The 26,842-nt window shown below is 45.0% G+C and overlaps 1 protein-coding gene across 6 annotated transcripts in view; it reads left to right on the top strand.

The window, feature by feature from the left end:
• The window catches only part of SLC36A1 (solute carrier family 36 member 1), a 161,367-nt gene that overhangs the window by 25,139 nt on the left and 109,386 nt on the right, over positions 1-26,842 (top strand). For 4 of the 6 annotated variants that reach the window (XR_009502437.1, XM_059917541.1, XM_059917538.1 and 1 more), the window contains exons 8-10: positions 2,402-2,500; positions 6,722-6,888; positions 17,260-17,429. Coding sequence is in view for 5 of the 6 variants with exons in the window: in XM_059917541.1 (XP_059773524.1) it covers positions 2,402-2,500; positions 6,722-6,888; positions 17,260-17,429 (436 nt within the window). In the remaining variant the exon portion in view is untranslated. Of the gene's footprint in view, positions 1-2,401; positions 2,501-6,721; positions 6,889-17,259; positions 17,430-18,617; positions 18,966-26,842 lie in introns of those variants that run through there. The other 2 variants (XM_059917542.1, XM_059917540.1) reach the window with 2 other exon arrangements.

Raw genomic sequence — 26,842 nt, forward strand, 5'->3', positions numbered from 1 at the left:
CTTTAGTTACACTGTGACTCAGGGATAATTACGGGGTGATCTCACCCTCATATTTCATCAAAGAACAAAAATATTTACGAGTCTTCTCTTCATTCTAGGAACTGAAGTGCTTCTTTTTTCTTTTTTGGCTGTGTTGGGTCTTCATTGCTGCACACAGGCTTTCTCTAGTTGTGGCGAGCAGGGGCTACTCTTCTTTGCGGTGTGCAGGCTTCTCATTGCAGTGGCTTCTCTTGTTGCGGAGCACAGGCTCCAGGCACACGGGCTTCAGTAGTTGCAGCATGCGGGCTAAGTTGTTGCGGCACGCAGGCCCTACAGCGTGCAGGCTTCAGTAGTTGCGGCACATGAGCTCTAGGGCGGGCAGGCTATAGTAGTTGTGGAGCGCAGGCTCTAGAGCACAGGCTCAGTAGTTGTGGCACACGGGCTTAGTTGCTCCACGGCATGTGGGATCTTCCTGGACCAGGGATCGAACCCATGTCCCCTGGCAGGCGGATTCTTAACCACTGCGCCACCAGGGAAGTCCCTGAAGTGCTTCTTATGAGAGACCTAACTGATTTCTTAGCAGGGGCTCAGAAAAAAAAAAAAAAGAAAGCATTTAAAAAATCCTTTATATTTTAGGAAGACTATAATATAATTGCTTTGAAATCTTTTAAAGAGAAGCCTATTACAGAGAGGAATAGTAGATATCTTTTTGCTCTCTGATATTATTCCATCACACTATTAGAACATGCCCCATATCTTTCTAGAGACCTCTTTAGTGAAATCAGTTTTAAAAGATTGTAAAAGGCAGTTTTAAAGTCATTTTTTAATCTAAAGGCCAAATTCTGAAAGGATGGCAGCTTCTCTCTCCTCTGAGTCCTGCTCCTTCAATACTGTCCATCACTGGAGACTCTTGCCCATTGGTCAGCTAGGTGGGTACATACTTACATTGTACCTGCAGTTATCAAGTGCCTTGGTTTTTATTTGCCTTCTTTTAAAAATGCTGTTTTTGCTATATTTTTCCCCATATGTGCCAATACTCCTGTCGTGTGCCTATCAAAAATATTTTCCAAGTGTTGATTTACAGAATTTTTGAAAAAAGAGAGAAAGGGAAGTAGAGAAAGTGCTCATCTAAAAATCTACCACCTTTCCCTCAGCTTTATCTGTGTGGAGTGTTTATGTAGTTGTATCATGGTGAATATATAAATTTTAAAAATATTTTTCTCATTACTATTTCATAAGCAGTTTTCATGTACTACTTAGTTATTCCACTCTTTACTTTCTAAATAGTGCATAACATTCTGTGGTTTATTGGATGTGCAGTAAACTAACTGTTCAGATGTTTGGGAGCATTTGTTATCACTTACTGTTAAAAAGCCTTGCTCAACTTTTTTCATATTTTCATCATTTTTTTTGCTACTTAGATTATATTTCTGGGGATGGGATTACCTAGTGAAAGAACATGATTCTTTTTATGCAGTCTCTAACATTTGAAGTTTTTTTAAAATAAATTTATTTTTTTATTTTTGGCTGCGTAGGGTCTTTGTTGCTGCACACGGGCTTTCTCTAGTTGCGGCGAGCGAGGGCTACTCATCGTTGTGGTGCGCGGGCTTCTCATTGCAGTGGCTTCTCTTGTTGCGGAGCAGGGGCTCTAGGCACACGGGCTTCAGTAGTTGTGGCACGTGGGCTTCAGTAGTATGGCTCGTGGGCTCTAGAGCGTGGGCTCTAGAGGGCAGGCTCAGTAGTTGTGGTGCACGGGCTTAGTTGCTCGTGGTACGTGAGATCTTCCCGGACCAGGGATTAAACCCACGTCCGCTGCATTGGCAGGCGGATTCTTTTTTTTTTTTTTTTAAATGACTTATTTATTTATTTATTTATTTACGGCTGTGTTGGGTCTTCGTTTCTGTGCGAGGGCTTTCTCTAGTTGCGGCAAGTGGGGGCCACTCTTCATCGCGGTGCGCGGGCCTCTCACTATTGCGGCCTCTCTTGTTGCGGAGCACAGGCTCCAGACGCGCAGGCTCAGTAATTGTGGCTCACAGGCCCAGTTGCTCCGCGGCACATGGGATCTTCCCAGACCAGGGCTCGAACCCGTGTCCCCTGCATTGGCAGGCAGATTCTCAACCACTGCGCCACCAGGGAAGCCCCGGCAGGCGGATTCTTAACCACTGAACCACCAGGGAAGTCCCAACATTTGAGTTTTTAATGGTACTTTGGGCTAGTCTTTCCCCAAAGCAAGTAGGGTTTTCTCAGCTTGATGGAAAAAAAAAAAAGAAAGGCTATAAATGACCCCAAATCATCTGTCAAATGTTAGACTTTCTCCCTTCAGAGGATCTTGGACTTAGGAAAGTTTTGACCTGTCTGATGCTGGGGTTGAAATCATGAATGTCTATATAGCCTTTGCTCTGTTTTATTTTCTCTCTTTCAGGATATCCCAGACCCCAGTTTACTCCCCTTGGTGGCATCCTGGCAGACCTACCCTCTGTTCTTTGGCACGGCCGTTTTTGCATTTGAAGGCATCGGGATGGTAAGAGTTGCACTGTGATTCTCTGGTGCCCTCAGTGTCCTTGAGGTCTGCTTTAAGGAATGCTGAGGAAATGCTATTAGAAATTATCTTCTGAGTCTTATTGGCCAGTTAATGAACAGTGTTTCAGAGACTCCACTGAAGTTTCCCAGCTCCAGCTTTTGGAAGTAAGTTGTGTGTAATTTGAGAATGTTTCCCTTCAATCCCTCTCTGTTGCACACTCACCTCCTGTGTGTGCAGTAAGCAGCAGTGCAGGGCAATTCTGAACACAGGGTCTAGATTCAGACTGACTTGGGGTGAGTCCCGGCTCTGCCAGAGAGTAGCTGTGTGACCTTGTGCAAGGACTCGCCTTCTCAGAGCCTTCATTGTTTGCTTCTGAAAAGTGGGCTTAATGTTTAGTAGTTGTTAGGATTAAATGAGATATGTGTAAAGTGCTTTGTATGGTCCCTGACATATGGTGAGCATTAAGTACTTTTTATTTTCGTTAATAATACTATTGATTTTATTGTTAAATCAATAAACATACGAATGAATTCTCTGCCCTGGAACACTGTTGAGCTGTATTTTCCTTGTATAAATGAGTAGCCTTTACTCCTAGCTCAGCTTCCCCATGTTGGTGCTGTGATTTCACCAAATTCTTCTCCTAAAGGGAGGAATCGGTCACTCAGGTGTACCTATTTTGGTTTTTATTTGTGTTTTTCATAATAAAGGTCCAGAATTCTTCTCTGAAGAAAGTTATTAGCTCTGCTGGCCTAGGGCTTAGGAAATGGGAAGACACTTCTTTCATGGAATATCTTTTTGTCCCCATTTGATTGTCCTGTCACCTTAAACACTTTAAAGAAAACCTAGAAGCTGGACATTTTTTGTCACAATTTGAGGAATTGCCCCGGTGGTGTCCATGGAATGTGAGGCTCTAACAACATGGGGAAGGCTTTTTGAGTGATTGTGTGTACGTGATTGTCCTGAGGTTTTGAACCTTTCCCTGTGCTTGTTCTTGGGGCTTCTCATTGCCCAAGAAGAATGTCTCATCTTTTTTTTTTTTTTTTTAATTTTTTAAAATAAATTGTTTATTTTATTTTTGCATTGGGTCTTCGTTGCTGTGTGCGGGCTTTCTCTAGTTGCGGCAAGCAGGGGCTACTCTTCGTTGCGGTGCGTGGGCTTCTCATTGCGGTGACTTCTCTTGTGGAGCACAGGCTCTAGGCGCGTGGGCTTCAGTAGTTGTGGCTCATGGGCTTAGTTGCTCTGTGGCGTGTGGGATCTTCCCAGACCAGGGCTCGAACCCGTGTCCCCTGCATTGGCAGGCAGATTCTTAACCCCTGCGCCACCAGGGAAGCCCCAGAATGTCTCATCTTGATTCACAGACATATAAGGTTTCCCTGCTGCTGGGGGAGAGGCCTGAAGGGGCCTGTATTATAGCAGGAGAAAGAGGTCCTGAGCACTCGGGGCTGGAAAGAAGAGGCTGAGTGAGTGCGGAAAGTTGCCTGGGTTCTTAAGGAACGTTGTACTGCATTTGTCAGTTTTCCCTAACAGCACAGGGCAGAAATTGTTCTTTGCTTCATTTCATTATCTGAGGCTTGGATACGGAGTGATTCTGTAATTGTCATTATCTGTTACTTCAAGATTTGTCCATGTTTTCTCTTTTTACAATAGAGACACTGCTGTTTTGACTGTTAGTTTGGATCTGAGGGCTGTTGGGCATGACCGGTAAGAGCTCTGGACTCACTGGGGTTTCCCGTGCTCTCTCTGTTTCTGCACCATTGGCCTGGGCTGGCCGGGCTGGAGGAGACGGGCACCCTGCCCTCTGGCTCCTGAGACTCTCCATAGAAAGAAACCGAAGGAAAGCTTAGAAACTGTTTCTCATTGGATGTGGATCAACTGAAGCTTGAGCCCCTTGAGCCAGTCGGGGGCGTTGCTGAGGGCCAGTTGGAGATGCAGAGCAGTGATGCGCCCCAGAGCCCCAGGCCTGCAGCAGGCTCGCAGTGTCTGCCATCGCCGGGTGTGTCTGGCTCAGACCTGCTCTGCCTGGTGGCCTCAGGCCCTCAAGGAAAATGAGCATAATGACAAGATCAAAGACAGTCGGGGACGGGGTGGGGCAGTTTGATGTTGCCCTGAGTCACGTTTCGGGAGTCAGACCAGCCAGGGGCAGTTGACAGCAGATCATGAAGGTTGTCACAGTCACACTTGCTATTTTCCCTGTCCCTATACGAACCAGCCTTCATTAAGGGCCTTTCCTAACAGTATGGAGGTTCCTCAAAAAACTAAAAACAGAGACTTCCCTGGTAGTCCAGCGGTTAAGACTCCTCGCTCCCAACGCGGATTCGATCCCTGGTTGGGGAACTAACATCCCACATACCGCAACTAAGCCCACACGCCGCAACGAAGACCCAGCACAGCCTAAATAAGTAAATAAATAATAAATAAAAATAAATTTATTGAAACAGAAACCTAAAAATAGAGTTGCTATGTGATCCAGCAATTCCACTCCTGGGCATCTACCCAGACAAAACTATAATTTGAAAAGATACACGCACCCCTATGTTCATAGCAGCACTATTCACAATAGCCAAGACGTGGAAGCAACCTAAATGTCCACTGACAGATGAATGAATAAAGAAGACGTGGCATACACACACACACACACACACCCCCACACACACACAATAGAATATTACTCAGCCATTGAAAAGAATGAAATAATGCCATTTGCAGCAATGTGGTTGCAACTAGAGATTATCATACTAAATGAAGTAAGTCAGAAAGAGAAAGACAAGTATTGTCTGATATCACTTATATTAGAATCTAAAATACGACCCAAACAAACATATCTACAAAACAAGAACAGACTCACAAATAGAGAGAACAGACTTGTGGTTGCCAAGGGGGCAGAGGTAGGGAAGGATTGAGAGTTTGGGATTAACAAATACAAGCTATTACATATAGGATGGATAAACAACAAGGTCCTACTGTATAGCACAGGGAACTGTATTCAATATCCTGTGATAAATCATAATGGAAAAGAATATGAAAAAGAATATATATATGTATGACTGAGTTACTTTGCTGTGCAGCAGAAATTAAACACAACATTGTAAGTCAACTATACTTCAATAAAATTTTTTAAAAGAAAATTTTCATAATAAAAATTATAAGTACTAAAAAAAAAAAAAAAGGGGCCTTTCCTTGGCTTTGGCTAATGTTAAAGAAAGTCCTGGGCTTCCCTGGTGGTGCAGTGGTTGGGAGTCTGCCTACCAATGCAGGGGACACAGGTTTGAGCCCTGGTTCGGGAGGATCCCACATGCTGTGGAGCAACTAGGCCCGGGCGCCACAACTACTGAGCCTGCGCTCTAGAGCCCGTGAGCCACAGCTACTGAGCCTGCTTGCCACAACCATTGCAGCCTATGCACCTGAAGCCCGTGCTCCACCATGGGGGAGGCCACCACAATGAGAGGCCCGCGCGCCACGGCTGGGGAGAGCCCGCGTGCAGCGGCAAGGACCCAACGCAGTCAAGAATAAAATAAATACATTTAATTAAAAAAAAAAAAGTCCTCTGCTGTGAGGGAGAAGGCCGTGAGTATCAGTGGTTTGAAATAGGAGTCTGGAAACTGGGTTTTGTTATACATCTCCACGATCCTCAATCTCCAGGGTCCTCTCGGTTTCTCTAACTTGGAGATTTCACTTGTCACTGCTAGTGCCCACCCCTTTTGAGGTAAGGAAACAGTTTCTGGGAACTGGAATGGCAGTTTTCCCTGACCTGCATTTTGCATTCTTGGGACAGGTTAGCAGAGCTGTGATTTCAGGTGAGGTACAGCTGGCTTGGGCCACCACCCGTGTCTCTTCCTTGTTGCGCTGGGTGGGCATGATGCGAGAGGGCCTGCTGGGTGCCATGCCACCTGCATTCGAGGGGCAAACAGCACTCCCAGCCCACAGGGATCTTGTAGCTGGAGGCAAAGAGCCAGCCTGTGCCAGGAGTCCTGGCTTCGGGACCTGCCCGCCCTTACCTCCTGGGACTTCCTGCTTAGACAGCAGGCTCCAGAGCTCCTCCAGCTCGGCAAGCGTAACTAATGAGGAACAGCTTGCATTTGTCTGTCTAGTCAAGGACAGATGTGCTTTGGGGGAATTTGGGAATAGAGAAGTTACTTTTTTCTGAGACTATTACTTTGTTGTTGTCATTGGCCATTAATGTTGCTTTATTCTGTGCTTTCTCTTCTCTCACTACTCTCCTAGGTTCTGCCCCTTGAAAACAAAATGAAGGATCCCCGGAAGTTTTCGTTTATCCTCTATGGGGGAATGGCTATCATCACTGTCCTCTACATCAGCCTGGGGAGTCTGGGATACCTGCAATTTGGAGCTAAGATCCAAGGGAGCATAACCCTCAACCTGCCCAACTGTTGGTATGTGGGGGAAGATGGAACCCTGGGAGCACCGGGTTTTTTAAAAAATGAATGAGGGTCAGAATGTGTATTTTTCCTCCTCCCTATCTCTTAAATCAGCCCACTTCACTTTTTAAAAAAATTTTATTTGTTTTATTTATTTATTTTTGTCTGCGTTGGGTCTTCGTTGCTGCGGGCAGGCTTTCTCTAGGTGCGGCGAGCGGGGGCTACTCTTCGTTGCGGTGCGCCGGCTTCTCATTGCAGTGGCTTCTCTTGCTGCAGAGCACGGGCTCTAGGCACACGGGCTTCCGTAGTTGTGGCATGCGGGCTCCAGAGCACAGGCTCAGTAGTCGTGGCACACGGGCTTAGTTGCTCCACGGCATGTGGGATCTTCCCAGACCTGGGCTCGAACCCGTGTCCCCTGCACTGGCAGGCGGATTCTTAACCACTGCGCCACCAGGGAAGCCCCAGCCCACTTCACTTTAGCTCTCCCTTGCCACCAGCCCCCAGCCTAGCACCATCCCTCCTTGGCTGCCCACTAAGCCTTTTGGCTGGTTTCCCTGCCTGGGTCTGACTCTCTCTCCAGATCTGTTCTCTTCCTGTTACCCGTGTGAGCCATCTAACCCTTAGTCCAGTCATGCACTTCCCCACTGAGAAGGTTCAAAGGCTTCCTTTAGTTCTTACGATAAAGAGGAAACCTTCAGGTACAGTCAGGGCCACTCAGGCTCTAGCCCCACCCCTACCTTATTCCTTCTCAGTGAGGAGGACTCAGCCTGGGCGTCACTCTGTTTGAGAAACTTCTCTGATGTCTCAGCCGCAGCAAATTCATGTCTAGGTCAGTGGCCCTCCTCTCTGCTGCCCTGGAGTCCCGTGAGGATCCCGTCCTAATTCTTCTCCCATTGTGTTGTAGTTGTCCGTTTACCTGTACTGTGATCTCCCTACATTGTAAGCTCTGAGGGCAGCAACTGTCCAGTTCTTCATTTTGCTCCAAGCCCCTGGCACAATGCCTGGCGTACGATCAAAACCCAGTGAAAAGTTTTTGAATGAAAAGGAGGACTAAGCGCTGAGACTGTGAGGCATTTATAAATGAGGAGAGGTTACCAGGAAGCCAGTGGGGCACAGAGGATAGAGGTGATCTGCCGTGTCCCAGCTCTATGGCCTTGGACAGATCACAGCTTCTCACTGCCTCAGTTCCCCTTTCTGGGAAATAAGAATAGTCATTTTTGCCGGGATTGTCATGAAGATCAAAAGATGTGTGTGAGCTTTCTAATACTGTACTGGCACTATGGAGAAGTAGGATGCTGCAAGAGCTTTATGCTTTGGGTGAGTCATTCTGATGGAAATGGATGCTGCATGGATTGATTGATCCCCTGACTGATGGTGCCATTTCTCCCAGGAGATCTGAGCCCAGAAGGGTCAAGCATCCAGTCCATTGACCTTGAACCATTCTAAATAGACAGAGAAAGAGGAGGGCAAACCTGCTTGGTTCCCAGCTTCTGCTGTGCCTGTCCCATGGCTGTCACCTGCTCCATGTGCAGGTGCAGCTGGAGCCTCTCACCGTGGGCCTGGGATGCTAGGGAACCCTTCTGTATCTCATTTTCCCTAAGTCATGGTTGCTGTATTGTAGAAAAGCACTGAGACATACTGAAATGCTTCCTAAGAAGGTAGATGTCACAGGGTGTGTCTTAAGCAGCAGTTCTTTTCGGAAGATTACAATTTCATTGCAGAGAGCAGCCGTGAGCAGATTCTGAGAAGCTTGTCGAATGCCCTAGGGATCAGAATAACCTTTCAGGCCAGTCTGGTTTTAGAGCTCTGATCAGTGATGCATTGTACAAGGACAGATTGAGAAAATTGAGAAAAACATTTTTTCAGGAGTATCAGTGTTTCCCACAGGACACCCTAATCAGCAGGGCTCTGGGAACTAGGTTTGTTGTATGGCCAGCCAAGTGGTAGCCCTGAAATGGGCTTTTGTTTTCTGAAAGTCCTTCTCTTTCCCGCTGATGCCTGCTTTTAAATTTCCAAATGTTCCTGCCCTTTCAAGAGAGAAGAGTCGGGTGGTAGCTCGCATAAGTGAAGATAAATGGATCAGGAGCCGCAGAAGCAGCCCACGTAATCTGAAGCCATAGCTGAGCATCTGTCTTCTTTCCTCTGATGTTTCAAACCCACCTACCCTAATCTTTCTGCCTCCATTCGGGTGTGATTTATTTGGCCATCCCAGCAGGTGACTATCCTGATTCTAGACTTCCCAGCACTCCAGAAGGCTTTGGTGCTGCACTGAGTTTAATTATAGAGCCACTAGCTGGTTTCTTCCCCAAGGATTTTTATCATCTCTTCTTGGAGCAAGTAAGACGTTTTGTCAATCTCAGTTTCTCCCAGGGTGTTCTGCTCATAGCATTAGAACATCTTCTAGGTATTAATTTCGACCACAGAGGAATTCAGTATGCATCATGCACAATATAATCACCACTTTTAAATAGATTTCCAAGGGAGGGAGGTCCATGCTTCTCACTTCATAATGCATGAGGATCTTATTTGAAGTGGAGCTTTGCTTAGGGGCAGTGTCCTTCCCTTTAATGATCAAGTCAGATCTGTGAATACTTACTGATCAGGCCTTTTTTCTCCTCTGCACAGTCCTAGGCCTGGGATAAGATAGAGATGTCCCATGGTGAGTTAGCAGTCTCCCTGAGAAGCTACCCATGAAGCAGTAGTAGGATAGTAACCCTAGTGGAATGGAAAGATGGATTTTGCTCCTGCCTCTTGCCCTGTGTGGTCACTGTCTGATTCTAGGGAGCACAGAGTTGGATGGGAAGGATATAAATAGGCTTGTTGGAGTTACATTGTATTTTTTTTTAATTTATTTTTATTTATTTATTTTTATAACATCTTTATTGGAATGTAATTGCTTTACAATGGTGTGTTAGTTTCTGCTTTATAACAAGGTGAATCAGTTATACATATACACATGTTCCCATGTCTCTTCCCTCTTGCGTCTCCCTCCCTCCCACCCTCCCTATCCCACCCCCTAGGTGGTCACAAAGCACCAAGCTGATCTCCCTGTGCTACGCGGCTGCTTCCCACTAGCTATTGGTTTTACATTTGGTAGTGTATGTATGTCCATGCCACTCTCTCACTTTGTCACAGCTTACCCTTCCCCCTCCCCATATCCTCAGTTCCATTCTCTAGTAGGTCTGTGTCTTTATTCCCGTCTTGCCCCTTAGGTTGCTTCCATGTCCTGGCTATTGTAAATAGAGCTGCAATGAACATTTTGGTACATGACTCTTTTTGAATTATGGTTTTCTCAGGGTATATGCCCAGTAGTGGGATTGCTGGGTCGTATGGTAGTTCTATTTTTAGTTTTTTAAGGACCCTCCATACTGTTCTCCATAGTGGCTGTATCAATTTACATTCCCACCAACAGTGCAAGAAGATTCCCTTTTCTCCACACCCTCTCCAGCATTTATTGTTTGTAGATTTTTTGATGATGGCCATTCTACTGGTGTGAGATGATATCTCATTGTAGTTTTGATTTGCATTTCTCTAATGATTAATGATGTTGAGCATCCTTTCATGTGTTTGTTGGCAATCTGTATATCTTCTTTGAAGAAATGTCTATTTAGGTCTTCTGCCCATTTTTGGATTGGGTTGTTTGTTTTTTTGATATTGAGCTGCATGAGCTGCTTGTAAATTTTGGAGATTAATCCTTTCTCAGTTGCTTCATTTGCAAATATTTTCTCCCATTCTGAGAGTTGTCTTTTGGTGTTGCTTATGGTTTCCTTTGCTGTGCAAAAGCTTTGAAGTTTCATGAGGTCCCATTTGTTTATTTTTGTTTTTATTTCCATTTCTCTAGGAGGTGGGTCAAAAAGGATCTTGCTGTGATTTATGTCATAGAGTGTTCTGCCTATGTTTTCCTCTGAGAGTTTGATAGTGTCTGACCTTACATTTAGGTCTTTAATCCATTTTGAGTTTATTTTTGTGCATGGTGTCAGGGAGTGTTCTAATTTCATACTTTTACATGTACCTGTCCAGTTTTCCCAGCACCACTTATTGAAGAGGCTGTCTTTTCTCCACTGTATATGCTTGCCTCCTTTATCAAAGATAAGGTGACCATATGTGCGTGGGTTTATCTCTGGGCTTTCTATCCTGTTCCACTGATCTATATTTCTGTTTTTGTGCCAGTACCATACTTTCTTGATTACTGTAGCTTTGTAGTATAATCTGAAGTCAGGGAGCCTGATTCCTCCAGCTCCGTTTTTCTTTCTCAAGACTGCTTTGGCTATTCGGGGTCTTTTGTGTTTCCATACAAATTGTGAAATTTTTTGTTCTAGTTCTGTGAAAAATGCCAGTGGTAGTTTGATAGGGATTGCATTGAATCTGTAGATTGCTTTGGGTAGTATAGTCATTTTCACAATGTTGATTCTTCCAATCCAAGAACAGGGTATATCTCTCCATCTATTTGTATCATCTTTAATTTCTTTCATCAGTGTCTTATAATTTTCTGCATACAGGTCTTTTGTCTCCATAGGTAGGTTTATTCCTAGATATTTTATTCTTTTTGTTGCAATGGTAAATGGGAGTGTTTTCTTAATTTCACTTCCAGATTTTTCATCATTAGTGTATAGGAATGCTAGAGATTTCTGTGCATTAATTTTGTATCCTGCTACTTTACCAAATTCATTGATTAGCTCTAGTAGTTTTCTGGTAGCATCTTTAGGATTCTCTATGTATAGTATCATGTCATCTGCAAACAGTGACAGCTTTACTTCTTCTTTTCTGATTTGGGTTCCCTTTATTTCTTTTTCTTCTCTGATTGCCATGGCTAAAAATTCCAAAAGTATGTTGAATAGTGGTGAGAGTGGGCAACTTTGTCTTGTTCCTGATCTTAGTGGAAATGGTTTCAGTTTTTCACCATTGAGGATGATATTGGCTGTGGGTTTGTCATATATGGCCTTTATTATGTTGAGGAAAGTTCCCTCTCTGCCTACTTTCTGCAGGGTTTTTATCATAAATGGGTGTTGAATTTTGTCAAAAGCTTTCTCTGCATCAATTGAGATGATCATATGGTTTTTCTCCTTCAATTTGTTAATATGGTGTATCACATTGATTGATTTGCATATATTGAAGAATCCTTGCATTCCTGGGATAAACCCCACTTGATCATGGTGTATGATCCTTTTAATGTGCTGTTGGATTCTGTTTGCTAATATTTTGTTGAGGATTTTTGCATCTATGTTCATCAGTGATATTGGCCTGTAGTTTTCTTTCTTTGTGACATCTTTGTCTGGTTTTGGTATCAGGGTGAGGGTGGCCTCGTAGAATGAGTTAGGGAGTGTTCCTCCCTCTGCTATATTTTGGAAGAGTTTGAGAAGGATAGGTGTTAGCTCTTCTCTAAATGTTTGATAGAATTCGCCTGTGAAGCCATCTGGCTTTTGTTTGTTGGAAGATTTTTAATCACAGTTTCAATTTCAGTGCTTGTGATTGGTCTGTTCATATTTTCTATTTCTTCCTCATTCAGTCTTGGCAGCTTGTGCATTTCTAAGAATTTGTCCATTTCTTCCAGGTTGTCCATTTTATTGGCATAGAGTTGCTTGTAGTAATCTCTCATGATCCTTTGTATTTCTGCAGTGTCAGTTGTTACTTCTCCTTTTTCATTTCTAATTCTTTTGATTTGAGTCTTCTCCCTTTTTTTCTTGATGAGTCTGGCTAATGGTTTATCAATTTTGTTTATCTTCTTAAAGAACCAGCTTTTAGTTTTATTGATCTTTGCTATTGTTTCCTTCACTTCTTTTTCATTTATTTCTGATCTGACCTTTATGATTTCTTTCCTTCTGCTAACTTTGGGGTTTTTTTGTTCTTCTTTCTCTAATTGCTTTAGGTGTAAGGTTAGGTTGTTTATTTGAGATGTTTCTTGTTTCTTAAGGTAGGATTGTATTGCTCTAAACTTCCCTCTTAGAACTGCTTTTGCTGCATCCCATAGGTTTCGGGTCATCGTGTTTTCATTGGCATTTGTTTCTAGGTATTTTTTGATTTCCCCTTTGATTTCTTCAGTGATCACTTCGTTATTAAGTAGTGTATTGTTTAGCCTCCATGTGCTTGTATTTTTTACAGATCTTTTCCTGTAATTGATATCTAGTCTCATAGCGTTGTGGTCCGAAAAGATACTTGATACGATTTCAATTTTCTTAAATTTACCAAGGCTTGATTTGTGACCCAAGATATGATCTATCCTGGAGAATGTTGCATGAGCACTTGAGAAGAAAGTGTATTCTGTTGTTTTTGGGTGGAATGTCCTATAAATATCAATTAAGTCCATCTTGTTTAATGTATCATTTAAAGCTTGTGTTTCCTTATTTATTTTCATTTTGGATGATCTGTCCATTGGTGAAAGTGGGGTGTTAAAGTCCCCTACTATGATTGTGTTACTGTCGATTTCCCCTTTTATGGCTGTTAGTATTTGCCTTATGTATTGAGGTGCTCCTATGTTGGGTGCATAAATATTTACAATTGTTATATCTTCTTCTTGGATTGATCCCTTGATCATGATGTAGTGTCCTTGGTCTCTTGTAGTAGTCTTTATTTTAAAGTCTATTTTGTCTGATATGAGAATTGCTACTCCAGCTTTCTTTTGATTTCCATTTGCATGGGATATCTTTTTCCATCCCCTCACTTTCAGTCTGTATGTGTCCCTAGGTCTGAAGTGGGTCTCTTGTAGACAGCATATACACGGGTCTTGTTTTTGTATCCATTCGGCCAGTCTATGTCTTTTGGTTGGAGCATTTAATCCATTTACATTTGAGGTAATTATCGATATGTATGTCCCTATTCCCATTTTCTTAATTGTTTTGGGTTTGTTATTGTAAGTCTTTTCCTTCTCTTGTGTTTCCTGCCTAGAGAAGTTCCTTTAGCATTTGTTGTAAATCTGGTTTGGTGGTGCTCAATTCTCTTAGCTTTTGCTTGTCTGTAAAGGTTTTAATTTCTCCATCAAATCTGAATGAGATCCTTGTTGAGTAGAGTAATATTGGTTGTAGGTTTTTCTCCTTCATCACTTTAAATATGTCCTGCCACTCCCTTCTGGCTTGCAGAGTTTCTGCTGAAAGATCAGCTGTTAACCTTCTGGGGATTCCCTTGTGTGTTATTTGTTGTTTTTCCCTTGCTGCTTTTAATGTTTGTTCTTTGTATTTAATTTTTGATAGTTCGATTAATACGTGTCTTGGCATGTTTCTCCATGGATTTATCCTGTATGGGATTCTCTGTGCTTCCAGGACTTGATTAACTATTTCCTTTCCCATATTAGGGAAGTTTTCAACTATAATCTCTTCAAATATTTTCTCAGTCCCTTTCTTTTTCTCTTCTTCTTCTGGGACCCCTATAATTCGAATGTTGTTGCGTTTAATGTTGTCCCAGAGACTGTTCTCAATTCTTTTCATTCTTTTTTCCTTATTCTGCTCTGCGGTAGTTATTTCCACTATTTTATCTTCCAGGTCACTTATCCATTCTTCTGCCTTAGTTATTCTGTATTGATTACTTCTAGAGAATTTTTAATTTCATTTATTGTGTTGTTCATCATTGTTTGTTTGCTCTTTAGTTCTTCTAGGTCCTTGTTAAATGTTTCTTGTATTTTCTCTATTCTATTTCCAAGATTTTGGATCATTTTACTATCATTATTCTGAATTCCTTTTCAGGTAGACTGCCTATTTCCTCTTCATTTGTTAGGTCTGGTGGGTTTTTACCTTGCTCCTTCATCTGCTGTGTGTTTTTCTGTCTTCTCATTTTGCTTAACTTACTGTGTTTGGGTCTCCTTTTTGCAGGCTGCAGGTTCGTAGTTCCCGTTGTTTTTGGTGTCTGTCCCCAGTGGCTAAGGTTGGTTCAGTGGGTTGTGTAGGCTTCCTGGTGGAGGGGACTGGTTCCTGTGTTCTGGTGGATGAGGCTGGATCTTGTCTTTCTGGTGGGCAGGTCCACGTCTGGTGGTGTGTTTTGGCGTGTCTGTGACCTTATTATGATTTTAGGCAGCCTCTCTGCTAATGGATAGGGTTGTGTTCCTGTCTTGCTAGTTGTTTGGCATAGGGTGTCCAGCACTGTAGCTTGCTGGTCGTTGAGTGAAGCTGGGTCTTGGCGTTGAGATGGAGATCTCTGGGAGATTTTTGCCATTTGATATTACGTGGAACTTGGAGGTCTCTTGTGGACCAGTGTCCTGAAGTTGGCTCTCCCACTTCAGAGGCACAGCCCTGACGCCTGGCTGGTGCACCAAGAGCCTTTCATCCACATGGCTCAGAATAAAAGGGAGAAAAAATAGAAAGAAAGAAAGAAAGAAAGAAGGGAAAATAAAATAAAGTAAAATGAAATAAAGTTATTAAAATAAAAAATAATTATTAAGAAAAAAATTTTAAAAAGTGAAAAAAAACACAAAAAAACGGACGGACAGAACCCTAGAACAAATGGTAAAAGCAAAGCTGTACAGACAAAATCACACACAGAAGCATACAGATAGACACTCACAAAAAGACAAAAAGGGAAAAAAAAATATGTCTTTGCTCCCAAAGTCCACCTCCTCAATTTGGGATGATTCGTTGTCTATTCAGGTATTCAACAGATGCAGGGTACATCAAGTTGACTGTGGAGATTTAATCCGCTGCTCCTTTCCCTTTCTCTTCTTTGTTCGCACAGCTCCCGGGGTTCAGCTTTGGATTTGGACCTGCCTCTGCGTGTAGGTCGCCTGAGGGTGTCTGTTCTTTGCTCAGACAGGACGGGGTTAAAGGAGCAGCTGCTTTGGGGGCTCTGGCTCACTCAGGCCCGGGGCAGGGAGGGGTACGGATGCGGGGCGAGCCTGCAGCAGCAGAGGCCAGCATGACATTGCACCCACCTGAGACGCGCCGTGCGTTCTCCCGGGGAAGTTGTCCCTGGATCACGGGACCCTGGCAGTGGCGGGCTGCACAGGCTCCCGGGAGGGGAGGTGTGGAGAGTGACCTATGCTTGCACACAGGCTTCTTGGTGGCAGCAGCAGCAGCCTTAGCGTCTCATGCCCGTCTCTGGGGTCTGCGCTGATAGCCGCGGCTTGCGCCTGTCTCTGGAGCTCCTTTAAGCAGCGCTCTTAATCCCCTCTCCTTGTGCACCAGGAAACAAAGAGGGAAGAAAAAGTCTCTTGCCTCTTCGGCAGCTGCAGACTTTTTCCTGTACTCCCTCCCGGTTAGCTGTGGTGCACTAACCCCTTCAGGCTGTGTTCACGAAGCCAACCCCAGTCCTCTCCCTGGGATCTGACCGAAGCCCGAGCCTCCGCTCCCAGCCACTGCCCGCCCCGGCGGGTGAGCAGACAAGCCTCTCGGGCTGGTGAGTGCTGGTCGGCACTGATCCTCCGTGTGGGAATCTCTCCACTTTGCCCTCCGCACCCCTGTTGCTGCGCTCTCCTCCGCGGCTCCGAAGCTCCCCCACTCCGCCACCCGCAGTCTCCGCCCGCGAAGGGGCTTCCTAGTGTGTGGAAACCTTTCCTCCTCCACAGCTCCCTCCCAGAGGTGCAGGTCCCGTCCCTATTCTTTTGTCTCTGTTTTTTCTTTTTTCTTTTGTCCTACCCAGGTACGTGGGGAGTTTCTTGCCTTTTGGGAGGTCTGAGGTCTTCTGCCAGCGTTCAGTAGGTGTTCTATAGGAGCTGTTCCACATGTAGATGTATTTCTGATGTATTTGTGGAGAGGAAGGTGATCTCCACATCTTACTCTTCTGCCATCTTGAAGCTCCTCCACATTGTATTTTTAATTGTTTTTATTTTTGAAAGGATATATGCCTGTGGAAAAGACTCCAAATGTTCAAAGGGCATACAGAAAATGTTACGTTTCCACTTGCCTCTCCAGGACCCCAGTTTTACAATTTTCCATTTCACAGACAACCGTATTACCAGTTTCTTATGTTTCCTCCTGAAGATTTGGTGTATGTACGAATGTCACATGTATGTGTGTGTGAAGGGGAGTGTTTTTCCCCCTTTTTCCTTTTTTAGACAGTTGGTACCATACTGTCGACATTGTTCTGCTTCATGCTTTTTTCGCTTCATCGTATATCGTGGAGGTCGTACCATATCAGCGCCTAGAGTTCTGTCTCCTACTTTTTAACAGTTATATGGGGGTGCCATGATCTATTTAACCAGTTCCCCACTGATTAACATTTAAACTCTTTTCAGTCTTTCAGACTTAAATAATGCTGCAGTGACATATTTTTTATGTAAGTTTATGTGCGCATGTGCAAGTATATCTACAAGATAAATCCCTAGACCTGAAATTGCTTGTCCAAAGGGCACATGCGCTTGTAACTTGGATAGATATGGCCAAATCACCTTGGGACTGTTTTGCACTCTCATTGCTGGTGTATGAGCGTGCAGAGCCGGCTCTGAACGTGTCTCGGCTCTCTCTGCAGGCTGTACCAGTCAGTTAAGCTGCTCTATTCCATCGGCATCTTCTTCACCTACGCCCTCCAGTTCTACGTCCCGGCCGAGATCATCATCCCCTTCTTTGTGGCCCGTGTGCCTGAGCATTGGAAGCTGGTGGTAGACCTATCCATGCGCACCATGCTGGTCTGCCTGACGTGTGAGTAGAGGGCAAGATCATTGCCTTGTCTGTTTTCTTCCAGAGGGCACCGAGTCCCCAGGGCTTTCATGAGAGAGAACTTGTATCATAGTGAAATGGCCAGTGCTGTGTGAGCAGAGAACTTGGGGTGCAGTCTCAGCTTCAGAGTTGAGGCACGTCCATGAAGGGAGTGAATTGATTATAGATGTGCTCTAAAGGACACGGGAATGGAAATGGTGCTTTATTTGTAGATATGGCCTAAAATGCAATGGCGATGGTCATAATTCATGGTAAACATGCGCAATTACTATTCCGTATGAAATATGGCAAAAGTTTAAAAGAGAGCCATTTAACCCATATGCATAATGAGTACTATAGGTTACTTTGATAGCAGGTGTATGTTTGTTTTTTCAAATAATCGTGTTTCCAATATGACAGTCTATTCCTTGGATTTCATTTTGAGACTGCTTGATACTATTCTAGACACTTTTGGATGTTGGTCTTACTAAAATATGTTTCTTAGAAAATTTCTGTTGATTAACCTAGGTGTTTGACTTATCACTTTGTGTTTTATTCCTCTTCCCTGACCACACACCCAGGAGCATGAGTTGAGAGACGAGATATCACCCTATTTGCTCTTGGTTAAAACTGGTACAAGTTCAAAACTAAAAATAAATTCTTTTTTTTTTTTTTTTTTTGAAGATTCTGTGAATTGATAGAATAGAGAATCCTTGAATAAATTGGTCTATAATATCTAATTTAAATTTCTAGGCGATTTGCAGTTTCTTTCCAAATTGAATGCTTCAATCATAGATTTCTCTTTTTGGTTGTGTTTAAGTTTTGTTTTTTTTTTTTTTCCCTTCATTTTATTCTTTTGGAAAAGAAACGTCTTTCCTTATTATATTGAGACTTCCCTGGGACTTTCTTTAAATTATCCAGTCCAAGCCTCTATAAAGTAAAGATAGGTCTATGTGATTTTTTAATTAGACCAGAATGGAATGTTTTAGGGATGAATGATGTGAAAGTTGTCTAGCATGCACTCATAGTATGGAAAGTCAGAAATGACTTTATTGGTTAACTGTTAGCAAGAGGAGGACAGGGAAGAGGCTGTCCATCCTTACCCAAGCAAACGTGGGAATCAGACTAGTGCCCATCCTGGAATGGACCTCCTCAAGCCACCTGCAGTTGTCTTCCTGATATTACTTCTAGGACAGTGGGTGAAAGTTCAGCATCCTGGATCTGCGTGGAAAAAGCTTACTGGAGCTGAGGAACTAAAGACTGTCCCTTGACCTTAATCTTGGGCAGCTCTCCTGCTGAAGATTTCTTATAGGGTGGACCTGGGTAGGACCTTGGGTACCTTGGATTCCCCAGCCCCAGAGAGCTGATGGCAACCAAGAATCTGACTTCTTATAGCCTTTATTTGACAGCCCTTCCGGCTCTCTCCTAGACCAGCCTAGAGCAACAACCCACTGCCTGCAGGCCACTGTTGCCTCAAAGCGACTGAAAGGAAGGAATGTGATATAGCTTGCTTTTCCAGTAAATTGCCTTAATGTGTGATAAGATAGGATGCTTGGACTCTTCTAGATTTTACTCCTGTCTCCTGCTGGCAACTCTGGAGGCTTTGATCCAATATGTATGTTTCCTCTGTGGATGGATTAGCTCTGAGTGTTGAGGAGACAGCTTCCACGTGAAAGTGTTCATAATGTCAACTCTCAGGGCCCTGATTCTTGAATCCAAGGGGCGCTGGAAGAAAGGTTAGGGATAGCTCAAATAATGGGCTTTGTTTCAGAGTGGTTCCTCGAGAGAAGGCAGGTCTGTCTGGGTACAATGTGCTGTCCCTGCCGGAAGAGCTGGGGCACTGAGCTGGCCCTGACTCCTCTCACCGCCCCATTTTCATTTTCTTCTCAAGCCTGGCTTAGCCTCCGCTACCATATGTTGTGCTTCCTGCCAGGTTCCTCTCCGCTGCGCCCCGCAGGAACCAGCAGTCTCTGATTCACAGACCTCATACTATCCTTAGATGCCTCTTGGTTTTCGCTTTGCTTTTCCTGGCACTGTCTGTGGATCTCACCTCCCTTCTACAGCATGACTCTCAAATGACATGAGCCGCTTTTTTTTTTTTTTATAAATTTATTTATTTATTTTTGGCTGTGCTGGGTCTTCGTTTCTGTACGAGGGCTTTCTCTAGTTGCGGCGAGCGGGGGCCACTCTTCATCGCGGTGCGCGGGCCTCTCACTGTCGCGGCCTCTCTTGTTGCGGAACACAGGCTCCAGACGCGCAGGCTCAGTAGTTTTGGCTCACGGGCTCAGTTGCTTCGCGGCATGTGGGATCCTCCCAGACCAGGGCTCGAACCCGTGTCCCCTGCATTGGCAGGCAGACTCTCAACCACTGCGCCACCAGGGAAGCCCAACATGAGCCGCTTTAGATCTTCAAGCGCATTGGGTTGTTTTTCCCTTCTCCTGTGGTCGCTTGTGACTTAGCCTTACATTGTCATCTTATTAAAGGGTGCAACCCCTTCATCTCCCAGCCCTAGGCTTCTCTTGCTTTCCCTGGAGACTGTGAAGTAATTGTGGGATTCAGCAGAGGCATTTTACTGTAGCACCAACTTAATTGCATTTATCTGTGTTCATTTGTTTTTGTTTCTCTGTACCTTCAGATCCTTTTGCAGAAGGTTAATTGGTAAGTGATTTTAGATCTTTGATGTAACTGTTTGTTTTCAATTATACCTATAAATTTTAATGGCAGCTCATTTTATTGCTAGTTTGGGTATTTTCTTGTCATTGTCTCAGCTTTCTCTCCTCTTCCTCACCCTCGACCCCAAGGGAAGCAGGAGCATTTGGTCCAGCCTCATTTTTTTTTCCACTTGGAATTCAACCTTCTCACCACTCTTCCCCATCCACCAAAGATGGCTGTGTCTCCTTTTTTTTTTTTAATAAATGTATTTATTTATTTAATTTCGGCTGCGTTGGGTCTTCATTGCTGCACGCAGGCTTTCTCTAGTTGTGGCGAGCAGGGGCTACTCTTTGTTGCGGTACACGGGCTTCTCATTGAGGTGGCTTCTCTTATTGCAGAGCTCGGGCTCTAGGCACGTGGGCTTCAGTAGTCGTGGCGCACGGGCTCAGTAGTTGTGGCTCATGGGCTCTAGAGTGCAGGTTCAGTAGTTGTGGTGCACCACGGGCTTAGTTACTCTGCGGCATATGGGATCTTCCCGTACCAGGGATGGAACCCATGTTCCCTGCATTGGCTGGCGGATTCTTAACCACTGTGCCACCAGGGAAGCCCTGTGTCTACTTTTTGATGCTTAATTTCACACTGTTGGAGAGGAGAGGAAAGGAAAATAACACACGTCAGAGACTGGTGCTCATTTTCTTATGATTTCATGTGGGACAGTAGTTACTGCCAGCCTGTATGTTTGGACATGCAGGCTTAGCAGGCCACCTTATGTCCAGAACTTGTGTAGAACAAGAGGCTGGAAGAGGCTGGCTCCACCTGAGGGCAGCCGGGGCTGTACGAAGAGTAGTTTCTTTGGATTCCTTGAGGCCCTAACCTGTCCTTCAGTGGTTCGAACTGATTCTCTGTGGCATTTGCCACTTGAAACATTTTACTTCAGTTAGGTATGAGAATGTCACAAACCTGTTATTGAAGATAGAATAACAACAAAACCATCTCAATTAAGAAGCCTGTTTAGACTAAAATGTAGAACATTCCAAGCAGCCAGACCCTTTAGAGCATGAAGCTTCCAGGTCCAAACAAAGCGGTTTTTCAATGCCTTTTGGCCTTTCCCACGTCTTGGTCTTGCAGCTGTAAAGAAAAAGGGCAGCAGCATTAATAGCTGTACACCGTACTCCCTGTCTCCACCGCGGGGATGGTCGCAAGGCTTCAGCTTCTTCATCTGTAAGATATGAAGGGTATCCGATCACCTCATGTCTAAAATTCTGTGATGCTGCACAGCTACTTTGAGCCTGATTTTGAATTTCTACCAAAGTATTGCTCGAAAAAAGAAAGTTAATGTAAAAACACCTGAAGACTGTCTAGATCTGGAGTAAGTAAAAATGAAATTCCCAGTATCCCAGTGACTTAAAATAATTTTTTTTTGCATTTTATCTTCTGTGTTAATCCTCATGGGCGCTATTTTTTCTTCTTTTTTAAAATTTTATTTATTTTTGGCTGCGTTGGGTCTTCGTTACTGCACGTGGGCTTTCTCCAGTTGCAGCGAGCGGGGGCTACTCTTTGTTGTGGTGCGCAGGCTTCTCGTTGCAGTGGCTTCTCTTGTTGTGGAGCACGGGCTCTGGGTGCACGAGCTTCAGTAGTTGCAGCACATGGGCTCAGTAGTTGTGGCTCACAGGCTCTAGAGCACAGGCTCAGTAGTTGTGGCGCACGGGCTTAGTTGCTCCGTGGCAGGTGGGACCTTCCCGGACCAGGGCTCGAACCCGTGTCCCCTGCATTGGCAGGCGGATTCTTAACCACTGCGCCGCTACGGAAGTCCCTCATGGGCGCTTTTTACAAATAGTTGCCATCCTAGTGTACATATAACTTTGCCTTTTGCATTTTGTTTAAAATTACATCATGAATATACATATCCTTCATAAATACTTTTATGACCGCGTGGTATTCCATTTTATTGATGAATTGTATTTACTAAACTATTCCTTTAATGTTGGACATATAAGTTGTTTCCCGTGCTTTTGTATTATTTTTAAAATTTATACTCCCACTAAATGAAATTGTATATCCTGTCCAAGACTGCTGTTAATTTTAAAGGCAGATTTCTAGCAATTTAAGAGTCACACAGGTGGGCCTCACCAGCATTGATCATAATAAATAGCAGTAAGCACTTCTGGACACGGGAGCTGTAAGTGTCCAAGGGATTTCTGTCAGTGCGTGTTTGTCTCTAAAGTGCTTTCTGTCGTCTTGTGCGTAAGTCAGCTCTTTCTGCTGCTGGTCTACAACCGCAGGCTCCAGAATCCCAATCAGTTCCTTCTCTGGACATGGCCATTGGCCTCCTGCTGCTTCAGCAGTTAAAGTCACATTTTCAGTGTTTCTTAACCCAAAGGGAAGATGTTTTGTAATACAGTTGGAGCCCTCTTCACTAATCATGTGGTCTGGTTGTCCTCAGGGCCCCCTTTCTGTTCATGCCACAGCTAGGCTAATGCAGAGGTCTGGCAACTGCCAGTTGGGAGTTTGTGGTCTTCCTCTTTGCATGGAGTGCTGTTTTCGTGGAGGAGTAGGGATAGGGTATTCCCAGTTGGCTGCTTCCCGAGATCTCTGCCTTCTTGGGTTTCTCTTTCTAGAGGGCTTTATTTTAACTCATGGAGTAAAGACATTCAGTGCTAGAAGAGGTTTTAGTTGCTCCTGTATCTTTCCCAAGTACTGATTCCCACCTCTGGAATTAGTGAAAACTAGTTTGCCACATTTTGCCTTGTGGTAAACAGATGCCTTGGCTAGTGAGCCCTCAGTTTGGGTCCCTTTCTCTTCCTCTTCCCCCAGTGTATTAGCGGGAGGCTCACTCTTCCCGCCTTCTCCCTCCATTATCTTTCTCCAATGCCAGGCTGTATTTTGGTTCAGCTGAATATCCAGGCCAGGTAGGACAGGAAGACAGTGCTCCGTTTGCAACCCTGTGGTCCTGGCTTTAAAAGAAAAGTTTTGCCCTTTTAAAAATACTTCTATTAAGGATATTTTTGGTAAACATACTTATCTTGTATATCTGTTGAAGTAAAAACAAGAACCAGTGTTTAGATTGCTTTTTAAAGTCATGATGAAATGGAACATCTCCATCCAATCTGAGAAAAGATTCTGATCTCACAAGCTTCTGTTTCTGTTTTCACTTAATTCTTATCAGAGTGGAGCATAACGCATATCATGAAGCACCCATCTGTCCTCCAGGCTAATATGAGAGAGGGAAGGGAGAGGACAGACTGTCAGAGCTGGGAGGGCTGGGCAGGTCCTCTGACTTATGTCCTCCAGGGGCTCATTGTCTCTGATAAAATCCTCCCTTCTCTTGAGTGGGCTGGAGCATCCTGGGGACCAGGAGGAATAACTCACACCCCCTTTAACGGTGCAAAAGCAGGCAGGCTAGAAGCTACGTTTTCGGCCCAACCATGTGTTCTTAGAGCGGAATCCCGTCTCTCCGCTGTGCCACTCTGGAGCAGCACACGTTGCTTCCCAGTTGACAGTGAGTTGAGGGACACGTCCCAGAACACATTCCTACGTGACTAAATCTGCATTGCACAGTTCCTTAAAATTTCAGAGTCGAGTGTGACTTGAGTGATCATCCAATGTTAATACAATCACCATGCTTCATGGGTAAATGAACTGCGGCTCAGAATGGGAACTGATTTCCCCCCAGGTCACACACAGCCTACTACTGAGCAGGGACGGGTTACGCTGTTAGCTAACATGTATGAAGCACTTGTTATGTGTGTAGCAGTCTAAGTTCTTTACGTGAATGATCTCATCTGACCATCCCTTTTTAGCAGTATGGGAGATGAGTCTTAAACAGGTTAAGTAACTGGCTGGTCAGTGGTGGACTGGAGCCTAGGTTCTGAGTCCAGACCTTTAATCACACTCCTATACCAGCCCTCTCCCAGGCTTAGGTCTCATGGCTGCCTCAGCTGTTTCCACCCCACTGCTCACCCAAACTGGAACATCTGGAGCCACCACTGTGTGGTTAAACATTAGGCAGAGAGAGACCCAGACCCCAGAGAGGGCAAGTGTCTTATTCCAGGTCACACAGCAGATCAACATTCGTTGAGCGTCAGGTTATCCATGATGAGAATGCCATTTTGTCATCAGCCTACAGACACTTCACTTCCAACTTTCCTCCATATTCAACCCTGAAGGTTTGAGGGACATCACCAACTCTATTTAGAAATAACTAAAGGCTGAAACAGACTATTTTTAACTTGCAGAGCAAGTTAAAAGCTTATCCTTTTTTTAGACTTTCTGAAGGCTTCAGAACAGTGAGGGTATTCATGGATAATTGCCATGATGGTTGAATATAGAAGAAAGGAAGAGGAAGGGATTGCCCCAGGGCTATAAAACCCTGGGCGGCAGAGGCACATCTGAGACTCATTTTCCTTGTACCCCCTTTTGTTATCCAGGCTTCAAAATCGTTGTCTGGTGTCCTCTACAAAGCAGAGAGAGGTCAGGGCTGACCTGTACCGGATTCTCTACCACACGATTGTGGTGCATCCCTGGGAAAGCTAACCCGATATCAGACTCCCCCAGTTCTTCACAGACAGGATCTTTCCGCCGATCAGCCAGATCCCCTGTTCTCCCTCCTGCTGCATGTATCATTCTGTATTTTCTTTTTTGGCTGCGTTGGGTCTTCGTTGCTGTGCACGGGCTTTCTCTAGTTGCAGTGAGTGGGGGCTACTCTTCATTGCGGTGCGCGGGCTTCTCACTGCGGTGGCTTCTCTTGTTGCGGAGCACAGGCTCTAGGTGCACGGGCTTCAGTAGTTGCAGCACGCAGGCTCAGTGGTTGCGACACGCGGGCCCTAGAGCGCGTGGGCTTCAGTAGTTGTGGCTTGCGGGCTCTAGAGCGCAGGCTCAGTAGTCATGGCACAAGGGCTTAGTTGCTCTGTGGCATGTGGGATCTTCCCGGACCAGGACTCGAACCCGTGTCCCCTGCATTGGCAGGTGGATTCTTAACCACTGCGCCGCCAGGGAAGTCCGACTCTGTATTTTCTTGATCATCAGGTCTATGATGTGACTGTAGCAGGGGCTTGAGGTGCTGGACTCTAGTCCCAGCTCTGTCACTTTCTATCATTTAAATTCTTCTGACCTTTCCTTCCACAGGGACCATAATAATGTTGTGGAGTTCCGTACCCGTGGAGCAGAGGGAAGTTCAGCTCAGTGAGTGGATGCTCCCCAGTGCTGTGTGCTAGACACTAGGCGGTCTATGTGCTGGGAGTGTTCTAGGTGTGCTGTCCAGGACAGTAGCCACTAGGCACAGGTGGCAGTTGAGTCCTTGCAATGTGGCCAGTGTGATTGGGGAATGAATTCATTTAGACTGAGACAGCTAGTGACTGTGGCGTTATCGGACAGCACAGCTGCAGAGTGAGTGTAAGACAGGTGATGTGACCCTGCTCCTCCCCTGCTAAATCCCGGCTCCCAGCATGCCTCTCCCTTTACCGCATGGAGTGGTATTCCAGTTTAAAAGTAGATGTTTCTCATAAAGCCTGGCCTCTAGATGCAGCCCACTGCTTTCGTCTGGTGCTCAGCCAAAGAAGCAGCGATCGATTCAGACAATCCATCTGGAGGGTAAAAAGGCTGTATTGGACTCTGGCCAGTACAAGACGTTCTGGCCTCTCACCACTGTGGTGCCTTCCTCAGAGCAATTTAACTACATTTCTACTTTATGAAATGAAGTTAGAACTGAAACCCCCGTGTCTAGTGTGAGTCTCTCATAGGGATCAGTGAGGTTACAGATGTGCCCTGGATCGCTATCTCAATGCCCAGGACCTCCGGCTGGAGCCCCACAGCGGGGAGGACAATCCATCAAAATACATTCGATGACTAACGAGTTAACAATGCACTTTCCATAAGCAACAAGATATATACCAGTGATGAATAATATTAACTGTATTATGTGCCTGTTGTACACCAGGACTCTAGTTAAGTGCCTGTGTAATCTCCTTTGATCATCGCAACATCTCTGTGATGTAAGAGCTTTTTGTATCCCTGTTTTGCCAACAAGAAAACTGGAAAATAGAAAGGAGCCATGTGTCACTCAAGGCAGAGCCAGGGTTTGCACACAAGTGCCTGATTCCAGAGGCCATAATCCTCAATAAACCTGTGAAACATTGGCCTTCACCCCCGAGTGGAGAGCAGAGTTAGGTGGGAGCAGTGGGGTCAGTGGGCACTGGAATAAGTGTGGTCAGTGGAGCCTCCTCCCCTTGGTTTTAAACAGAGCCGTCTGGCCAGCTGGCTGGTGGTACAGGTGCTGGTGTGCTCTGGAAGCCGATGGCGTTTCCTCATGCAGCCCCCACTCATCTTTTTAAAAAATATTTATTTATTTATTTAATTTTGGCTGCACTGGGTCTTAGTTGCAGCACGCATGATCTTTAGTTGCGGCATGCGGACCTCTTAGCTGCAGCATGTGGACTCCTAAGTTGCGGCATGTGGGCTCTTAGTTGCGGCATGCAGGAACTAGTTCCCTGACCAGGGATCGAACCCGGGCCCCCTGCATTGGGAGCGTGGAGTCTTACCCACTGGACCACCAGGGAAGTCCCTCCCCATTCACCTTTATCATCAGTTGCACCTTCCTCGTGTACACCTGGGCTGAGTTTCAGGTGTGGGAGCCACTGGTTTGTTCTGGCACAGGGACGCAGTCCTCATGGGGGGCCTTGCTTCTGAGGTTGGCCTGCACACAGACCTGCTTCTCCTTTCCCTGTATGAAAACGCTCTGTGCAATGGGGCTGACATGGGATCGTTCC

The sequence above is a fragment of the Balaenoptera ricei genome, chromosome 3 (genome assembly GCF_028023285.1).
Source record: "Balaenoptera ricei isolate mBalRic1 chromosome 3, mBalRic1.hap2, whole genome shotgun sequence".
NCBI lineage: Eukaryota > Metazoa > Chordata > Mammalia > Artiodactyla > Balaenopteridae > Balaenoptera > Balaenoptera ricei.